Here is a 10,000-nt window from a genome sequence, read left to right on the forward strand (position 1 = left end):
ATAGTTTTTGATTTAGATACCAGAAACTTGAACATTATAGTAACTGTAATGAAGACAAACTCTTACCAAGTTTAATACTTTGCAGAAACTACAAAGGAAAACAAAAGCTATGAATCATGACACTTTCCAAGAAACACTTGAGAATGGGAAAAGGTAAGATCATATCACATTTTTAGAATCATGTTTATGAAGGATAAGTAACAAAAAGTTTAAAAGCTGGAATAATGCAGTACACACTTTATATACAGATGGGCACTCAACAGCTCAGCTTCCTATAATTATTTTTTTGTTGGGGCAATGGTGTACTTGTGTGGTTGGTGAAGAGCTGTGTCTGAGAAACTAATTATTATCATCACCAGCTTACCAACCTGTCAATAATGATCACCAATCTGTCAAATCCATCTTTGCTTTGATAAAAAAAATAATAAAGCATAGGTAACACCCAGAGAAACTAATACTAAAGCATATTTATTCTTTTGATTTCTATCATTTAATTTATTATAGTCATAAGACAGAGTGAAAAAAAAAATTACATTTATCATCACATTTATCCCTTTGCTCTTCATTATCTGTGTCTCATAGTTATTTGAAAATGTTCCTTCAGACTCTTTGAGGAACATCACTACCGTCAAGCTGTCATGGCTTTAGAGAAGATTATGGAGGAGTATCTCAAAAAACACAAAGGTGACCTGAAGGTATGGTAATATACGATTAGATTGTGTGGTAATATACCTAACATATGGTAATTCTCATAAAAAATCCATTTAGATATTTAGTTATTTATTTCTTTGAGTACTTTGATATTCAAACCCAAAATCTCACTTTATTTTTTAAAGACCATAAAACTGTACCAATTATTTGCAGGAAATCCAATTTGCAACAGCCTTGTGCGAGATACATTGTGGACGAGGCTACATTACTGATGGTATGGATGTCCTGAAGGTTTTAGTGGGTGACGCAGACTTTGTACTAGCTGCTCGCTATTGGCTTGCAGTTAGTTATGAGAAGATTTGTATGTAAGTAATGTTTGTCAGTGTTATCATGATTACTGTCTTTGTTATTTTTATTATTATTATAACTGTTGTATTACCAATTATTTAATTTCTTTTATTACTGTCCTTAACATATTCAAGTATTATTTTTATGTTCATAACATTTTTAACAAATTTTGAGAAAGTAGAAATATTTGATAATGAATTTAGCAATTAACAGGAAAAAAAGGATTTTGTAAAGAATGAGAAAAAAAGTTATAAATACAGACACATTGCTCCGGAGTCTCATCTCTAACACATTCTTTTTAGGTTTAAAGCTGCAGGGTCATATGCAAAGTCTTGTATTGAGGAACTAAAAGAAAACAGAAACTATAAAGGAAATGTGTGGCCTGGTACTTCTGAGATCATTCCTGAGACTACCCCTGCATATTTGGCAGTATGTTCAATATTATTTTTTTTTTCTTACATCATAATTACATTCTGCTTTCTTCTTTAAATTGAATGCCATCTAAATTTTGTAACTGGTATTGCATACGATCTCATATAATATCTAATGAATCCATTTTTAACAGAAAGGCTCCAAGGAACTGCTTGAGAGGATGACATCATCAGTTCCAGCACCTAAAGCAAAGTGCCATCTGAGTAACTGTTGTTCAGTTCAAGGTCATGCTTTTGCCAAACAGGAAATTTATTTGCAGTAAGTACTTCTTATCACTAGTGTTCCATGCACAGTTAATGCTTTCACTACTAAGTTCTCCCACAACTATTCAGTGTCAGAATAATTTTTAGAATTGTTTCTTGAAGAAATTGTTTTCCTTTTCAGATATATTATTCCAGCTTTTACTTATGTTCCTGATTCAGTTTACATTACTTACAGAGACCTTGAGTTTAAAGGTTATATAAATGTGACATGTGAGGAGGACTGCACCATCAGTTTCCATCATGTGTGCTGGAAATCCTTGAAGGACCAAAAAAAAGATGCGAAGAAAACAGAAAAGGTGATGCCTAATAACTAATATATGGATCAGACATTTGTCCATGTGATAAAGATATAATAATTAGAGTATACAGCCAAAATATCCATTATTTAGCTCAATAATGTATCTTTTTAAATATTTATATTTCCAGGATTTTCTAGGTACAGAATGCATAACTCCAGATTGTTCAGGCCTGATATATAGCATAACTATATATGACAAAAACAATGAAATAAAATTGGAACTAGTTAAAGATAAAAAAAGAAATGACAGTACAGTAAAGGAAAAGAAGAAGAAGTAAGTATATAATGTCATGTTATTTCAACATCTAATCTAACCAATAATATTCCTGTTTTCATGAATCAAAATTCAATAAATATTCAAATCATTCCTGTTCTTGGGACGAAATTAAGCCTTAAGAAGAGCATGGCTATCAATTAACTGTTCTGGGAATGGTTCCTATTAAACAGGGACAAGAAGAAAGAGAAACCACCAGTAACCAAACCAGAAACACGTGAAAAGAGGAAAGAGAAGCAGGGAGGTGCAAGCATGGAAGCTGCTGGACTAGAACAGGTACTTTGGAATCTTGGTGACTTAATGTTCAAATGTATCTTTTAAACATTTTTCAAGGGGGCAGGACTGCATCACAAGTAATTTTGTTCTAGTTATGAGGAAGATAACTGTTCCCTTCTCATGAGCAATTCAGCAGTCATCATTCACTGCTCAGTTATTTCTCTTCTGACTTGCCCATCTGTCTACCATGTAATTTGATGTGATTACAGCAAAAAATATTACATATCAAATATGCTCATTGCTATAAATTTAGAATGAGAATGAATATATTCACAGTGCAGTTTCGATTATATCTTAGTTAGTTGATATAATTGAAACTGATCAGAGACATCTCTTGCACTGTGAAGATATTCATTCTCATTCACACCTTTAATCAAATTACCTCATATAACAATACATCTCAAATTTCTCTACTTGAGACAAAACAAATACAGTAATTTTTTTTCCAGGAACAACACATTAATGACACAGTAAAGGATCCCGATGTGAGAGATACCACACAAGAAATGGAGTAAGTATGTCTCATTGTTATTTAGATGTGACTGTATACAATGTCTTTGAAACTGAGTATGCTGTTCATTTAAAATTACTTTATTTTTCAATTTACCTAATTCCTGTCTGCTATTACTAAGATTTAGAAAAAGTTCCCATAACTGTAACTGAGCACTATTTAGCAATTCTAATTGAAGTTCTGTAATTTTGTGATAATATAGTTACATATAATAAAAAAAAAAGCACTCTGCATTCATGTAGAGAATTAGAGTAAGAGTTGCTAATCAGTTAATCTTACATTGCCTGTCCTAAATATGGTTAGTATGTTTGCTTATTCTTACCCATACCAAATAAGTTAGTATGGGTACTAAACAAATACTTGGTTCATTTTAGTATGATGAAGTTCTACTAAAAGCCATTCTGCTGTGCACACATTTAACTTTTTTGAAAATGTCTGGAAGTTAAAAGATAATGAAGGAGAAATTTCTATTAAAAGCTAATCATGTGCTTCAGATCAACTGTTTCCAAAGCTCCTGCTCTGCCAATTGATCCTGAAAGCCTGGAATGGACAAATGTTACTGTGCTCAAGCCATCTGCTGAAGAAGAACAAACAGACAAGGCTAAATCCATAAAGAAAAAGAAGAAAAAGAAGAAAAAGAAAGCCACACCCCAGGCTGATCTTTTGGGAGATCCGCTAGATGCATCCGAAAATGTTGAGTAAGTTCATTTCCTCCTCATTCATTTTTTATTTGTGAAACGTTGCTGTACTAATGTGTTTGGATAGTTCACGTACCTAGAGATCCTGTGCACACATTTATAGCTGAGGAAAGTTGCTATAAAAAATGCAGAGGATATTATTTGCAATTGCTTGGTGTTAATATATCAGTTTATATTAAAGAACCTTTCACAGGAAGAGTGGGGTCTGAATGACATGTTATGCATTCCAAGATGATTAAAGTGTAAAAAAAAATCATATATGTAATAAAATAAATTGATTTGCATATTTTACAAGTAAAATATTGTGACACATATTAATACAGTGCCTCAATACACTTCCCTAGGAATGAATATGTAGCACGTTTAAAATTACTGAAGCAGGAGAAAGAAGAGAAAATGATGTCCAATGCACAACTAAGGAAATTGAAGAGGGCAAGAGCTCTAGAAAAGAAGAAGACCCTAAAAAATGAAGCTTCCAATGATGTGGGGGAACTGCCATCTGAATGTCAGCATGTGCCACCGGTATGTTAGTTTCTTTGGTTTGATACTATGATTTGTATTATTGTGTCTTATTTTTGTCACTCAAAAAAGTTTTCTAAATGAAGATTTTTTTTTTGTCTGATGTTTTACATTCTATATATCTGTTACTTTTGACATTTACAGATTGACCCAAACAACCCATTCTTTATACCAGAAGAGCTTAGAGAAGATAATGTGAAATTTGAGCAATTCTTAAAAGAAGAAAAACTTTGTGGAAAAACTTTGGATGATCCACCACTGAGAACAGTTGTTCCTTGGTAAGTATACATAAAAATAGGTTAGAAATATTATTCAGAAAAAAATCCCTAAGCCAGAAAAGAAAAAAAGGAGGATAGGGAGAAAGAAAGAGACTTGAATAAATTAATGGAAAGCAAGAGAGAGGGGGTTACAGAGGTAGAGAAAGGAGGGGGAGGGGGGAAAAAAGAAAGAGGCAGAAAGAGAAACGATTGGTATCATTATCTTTGCTTCTAGCTGATTTTGTGTGTGTGGGGGAGGGGGGCGTATTGATTTAGACCATACAATCAGTAAGAAGTCTAACAAACTGTCCTTTCTTTATTTTTTATGAAGAGAAGGCATAAGTTTTGAGTATTGCATCTGTGTTATTACTTGCAATATTACTTCAAAGTTTTACTTGATATTTGAAAATATAAGCCAACTATATTGTAATTGCAAAGGCAAATTTTACATTCAGGATGCAAGCATGGAATTATTTCCCAATACAATCTATGCATCAGAAGATCTGTACTAATTCTTCATATTCTTTTTCCAGTTATGATGGTGACATTAGTATAAATATCCTAAGTAGTCTTCAAGAGGTTGATAAAAAAACCAAAACAGAATCCACCAGTTCTCCAGACAGTAGTGAAGACATGGTCACAGGAGCTGAGAGTGCAGCACATGCTGATCTGAGAGCAGAAATTCTTGATATACCATACTCTGATGTTGATGTTGATGTTACATGTTCAATTTGCCTGGAACCATATGATGATTTTGTCTCGGAGACCCTTGACTGTGAACACAGGTTCCACCGCAAATGTATAAGATATTGGTTAAAACAACAGTCAAATTGCCCTAACTGTCGGAAATTTGCACTAACAGAGGAGGACTATCCATCATTATTAGATGCTAGAAAATGGTTATTAGAATGATTTTTTTTTTTTTTTTTTTTTTTTCAACCTTTTACTATAAACAGACTAAATCATCATTTTCCAAACAATGTTCTTCATATTCTCAGATACAAGGGACTGATTAGAAAGCATGCAGGAACCTTTTATCCCCCTTAAAATAGACACTCTGGCTCTCTGCATAAGTAGGCAATCAGTCTTCCCACTGCTGGAACCATGAAAAGTCTTCTTATTACTTACTTCATTGTGTTTCCCTGGCTCTTCAAAAACAATTCAAAGGGTAAAATTATTAACAACTTGGTAGTGTGCACTGTCTACTGTTTTCTTTGTATGTATTTTGTTTAAAGAGATGGCTCTACAAGAGCTTTGTCACCATTTGTTTGTTTCCATGGTGACTAAGCTGTTCTAGAGCCATTTATGTAAATCACTGTGGTTTGAGCATGTACGAACATACCCTCCAAACATCAGCTGGTTCATATGAAGTGCTATCAAGAGATGTAGACTATAACAAACTCCCACTTTAATCTCAATAACACCTTAGCCCAGAACAGATTCAAATAAAGCAACAACAATCCCACAAAAAGGATTTTGGCTACTTTTTTCACCAGCAAAAAAAAAAACAATAGGCTTGGTGTGTATACGGCTAGAGGATGAAAGCTTCCTCAAAGTAACCAGTAGAGTTTTTATTTTATAAGCAAAAGACAGATACTTTTCAGTCTTCGTTTGTGTGTCTATTTTTTAAGATAATAATATTTTTAAAATACTTTTATTATAAATACTTAGGTTATTGGGTGGAATTAAATACTCCATATGCATTAATCAATATTCATTGAAATGCTGTACTACAAAAATATAAATTCAACAACATTAAATGAAAAAAGATGCATGGCTTGTAAGTCTTTGGCATAGAATAAGATATGAAAAAGATATGGCTATATATATATATATATATATATATATATATTTATATATATAAGTATTTGTATATATATAAACTCTTTAAAAAATAACAGATGTGCAACAAACAAATTTCTTTTATTATCATTGTGACAATTATATTAAAAGTTTTCATAACTACTGCTACACACACCTAAATATTATCAAATATGATCATATCAAAATTTTGTGCTTTTTGTGCCATTAATTCTCATTACCAGTAACTGGAACATGTACCTTAATAAGATTATAACATCACAATCATATATGCAAACCCTGACAATATCAAATTCATTAGAGTCATCAGCTGCTTTACATGCAAATTCCTTTTACTAAAGCAAGTATAATGATCTACCTTATCATGAGTAATTCAACCCTAATTCATCACTAGATATAATTTTCTTGATCACACTATGAAGCTCAAATCTCTCTCCTGAACAAATGCCAGCCCAGTCATCACAGTTCAGGTTCCACGTCATCACTCCGGCAAAATGGCTGTCTTTTGCCCACTTTACCTAAGGAATAAAAATAAGGAATAAAAAAGGGGAAAAGGACATTACCCTTGGATGTTTCCCTCTCATCATCAGTGATTTTTCGTTTGAAAAAAATTTAATGATTTTACTTCAATTTACTTGTTTCCATTTCAAAATATGGGATGAGAGGGGAAAAATAATTTCTTAACATCATCAGCTTCAAAAAAATTTGTGACTTAACTTCCCAACTTGTATCTGACCTAATATATACATTAGATATCTTTCACATAAAAATATTACTACAACTGCTACTACTACTACTATTATTAATAATAATAATAATTATAATAATAATAATAATTATAATAATAATAATAATTATAATAATAATAATAATAACAATAATATTAATGACAATAATGATAACAAATGATGATGATGATGATAACAATTATAATCATTCTTATTACTATAATAATAACGACTTTTAAAAATAATTATAACAATATCAATGATAAATATAATAAAAATAATCAAACATTAATATACCATTACCAAAATGACACCAAAACTTTCTCCCATGTCCATATTCCTACCTTTTCCCTGATGCTCTGAGGATCTTCATAAGAAACCCAATCCCTTTCCCTCACTGCATAAGGGACCTTGCATGATTCATCAAAATGTCTTTCTGCTCCTTCCTTGTAGAATATGCAAGCTTCAGGGTATGACACAATGCCAGACAGCATGCCCTTTCCAACTGCTGGTGATCCAGTTTTGTTCCATGCTGCATTCAGCAATCTATGAATAGAATGGAAATAGATGTGTATATATATATATATATATATATATATATATATATATATATATATATATATATATATATATATATATATATATATATATATATAAGTGTGTGTGTGTTAGGAGAAGCATTGTCAATAAAAGGTCAGTAAAAGTTTTCAAACCTTCACTTAGTGGGGCCTTTCTTAACAATATACGTCTTAAAAAATCACTGCAACAAAGGCTAGTGTCTCTAGTTAGAAAACAATCTATTACCATTTCAACAAAAGCAATATCATCTTTATTCCACTCTTAGAACCAAGTAATATGTGAAAAGGTGTCCCTTACTTCCATGTGCGGCCATAAGTAGGAATTCCAATGACTAGTTTCTCCTTTGGCATGCCTTTCTTCACCCAATAATCTGCAGACCACTGGATATTCATAGTTGCAAAGTAATATTTGTCATTTTTACTTTTAAAGAGCGGGGCATTATAGCCTGTAAATGGCAGATATGGCCAGAAGATGTGGTAATCATAACCCATCATTGACACAAAATCAACATTCCTGGAAAATATAGATGAGATATTAAAACAGTTGACATAAATTTTGCAAGATTATGAATTTCTAACATCAAAGACAACAATAATAACTTATATAATTCTTCCTTATCTAACATAATAGCATGATTATTTCTGGTTTGAACCTCAATATATCAATCCCAAATGCAAAAGTCCTTTGAAAACCTTTGTGACAGATTCTCAGTGATGGTTCATAAGTCACCAAAGCTATTAAATGAATTTACTACACAGTGAAAAATGTTTGATAAAATGGAACATGATTAGCGTAATTAACAAGCCCATAACATTCTTTATGTACTTGCCTATGCTACTAAAAACAATTACATATACTCACAATTACCCTGGCTGTCATTAACCATACTGCGTCCTAGTCCTATTATAATGTCGTCTCTATCATCTACAGTGACTCCAGCATTACTTTAGCTGCCATTAACCATACTGCTCCCTGGTCCTAAAATGTATTCTCTATCATCTAAGGGACCCCAAAGGCAGCATTTCCAATGGTTCAGAGTAACCTGAGTATGTATACACATGTAATTACAGATAGTTCAGACCATTAAAAACATATTATAGATTAGACAAATTATAAGGAGAATAGACAGTGCAAGATTTTTGATAGTGAGTGATTTTGGCATTTGCTGGTGCTTTGCTTTGCTGGTGCAAAGCCTTCATTAGCTGTGTAGAATTATTAGCTAATTTCTGGACAAATAGCTTTGTCAACTATAATGATCACAGATGTCACTAAGAACTCTGAGTCAGTTCTCCTACAATTGTCTTACACTTGACAGACATACAGCATCTATAAACCCTAAAACATTAACAGATAATTACAAGATATTTTCCTTGCAATGTAGCTATTTTCAAATGATTCTTCTTACAGTCAGCTCACAACAGATTTTAACAATGTGACAAAATCTGCAATTCAACTGTGCATAAATGAAATCCAAAGGACATGAGGAGGTTATAAAAAAAAAAAAAAAAAATGTGAACTTGCCTGGATAACTCAGAGATTTCATATGACCTGTCTATGATTGCCTTTGGAGCTGCTACAGCAATTGTGAGCAAGAGCGGTTTGTGTAATGGTGACTGAAAGATATGGAACAAACAATCAAACATTAGCGCTTAAAATTCAAATCTAATATAAAGAGAAATGGAAATATTAAGAAGGACATACAAACAGACCTGACTAACTATCTGAATAACTAAATTAAGGTTTGCAAAGAGTGAACAGATGTGATGAGCAAAATCCAATGTTTGTTGACCACACCTCCATACACGTACCTCAGAGATAAAGGATTGAAGAATGTTTCATCAAATATCAATAAAGTTAATTATATTCCACAAAAAAATATATTTGAATTAACTGCTTTATCATGAGAATAATAAAATTCCCATATATACCTTAAATTCATGGTAGAGATGCTGAACAAGTCTTGTGAACCATCTCTTCTCCTGCCTGTTTCTCAGCAAAGCAGGCCATGCAGGAAATTCCCAGTCAAGGTCTAAGCCATCAAAGCCAAATGTTGTGATGAATTTTCGAGAATGTGAGGCAAACCTAAATATGTGAAAGAATCATATTTAGAACTAAATTCCCTCTTTCCTCACTATCTTGTGTTCTCATTGAAACAAGAAAGAATTGGATATATAAACTGATATCCAAAATCAAGGACTTTTTATATTTGAGCCCTTATCTTTTTGAAAATCTGTCTCATTACTTTCATTACTATCATTAAAACTGAACGATCATAATTTCTGACATAGAATCCCTAAAAATAACAAACGTATCTAGTTATTTACCCTGCAAAAATTGCTACAATA

General features: G+C 32.3%; 2 protein-coding genes across 6 annotated transcripts in view; one reads left to right on the forward strand and one right to left on the reverse strand.

Annotated features, from left to right (window-relative positions):
* Positions 1-5,480, forward strand: part of LOC125040193 — a 21,760-nt gene extending 16,280 nt beyond the window's left edge. For all 3 annotated transcript variants that reach the window (XM_047634737.1, XM_047634735.1, XM_047634736.1), the window contains exons 12-24: positions 86-153; positions 605-695; positions 865-1,016; positions 1,302-1,428; positions 1,565-1,689; positions 1,870-1,990; positions 2,121-2,266; positions 2,440-2,542; positions 2,992-3,053; positions 3,548-3,751; positions 4,096-4,273; positions 4,415-4,548; positions 5,061-5,480. In XM_047634737.1, coding sequence (XP_047490693.1) covers positions 86-153; positions 605-695; positions 865-1,016; positions 1,302-1,428; positions 1,565-1,689; positions 1,870-1,990; positions 2,121-2,266; positions 2,440-2,542; positions 2,992-3,053; positions 3,548-3,751; positions 4,096-4,273; positions 4,415-4,548; positions 5,061-5,439 — 1,890 coding nt within the window. In that variant the 3' untranslated portion in view covers positions 5,440-5,480. The remainder of the gene's footprint in view (positions 1-85; positions 154-604; positions 696-864; positions 1,017-1,301; positions 1,429-1,564; positions 1,690-1,869; positions 1,991-2,120; positions 2,267-2,439; positions 2,543-2,991; positions 3,054-3,547; positions 3,752-4,095; positions 4,274-4,414; positions 4,549-5,060) is intronic.
* Positions 5,440-10,000, reverse strand: part of LOC125040194 (acidic mammalian chitinase-like) — a 6,924-nt gene continuing 2,363 nt past the window's right edge. For all 3 annotated transcript variants that reach the window (XM_047634740.1, XM_047634738.1, XM_047634739.1), the window contains exons 4-8: positions 9,584-9,737; positions 9,177-9,268; positions 7,953-8,168; positions 7,421-7,622; positions 5,440-6,866 (exon numbers count right to left, since the gene is read on the reverse strand). In XM_047634740.1, coding sequence (XP_047490696.1) covers positions 6,711-6,866; positions 7,421-7,622; positions 7,953-8,168; positions 9,177-9,268; positions 9,584-9,737 — 820 coding nt within the window. In that variant the 3' untranslated portion in view covers positions 5,440-6,710. The remainder of the gene's footprint in view (positions 6,867-7,420; positions 7,623-7,952; positions 8,169-9,176; positions 9,269-9,583; positions 9,738-10,000) is intronic.

The sequence above is a fragment of the Penaeus chinensis genome, chromosome 28 (genome assembly GCF_019202785.1).
Source record: "Penaeus chinensis breed Huanghai No. 1 chromosome 28, ASM1920278v2, whole genome shotgun sequence".
NCBI lineage: Eukaryota > Metazoa > Arthropoda > Malacostraca > Decapoda > Penaeidae > Penaeus > Penaeus chinensis.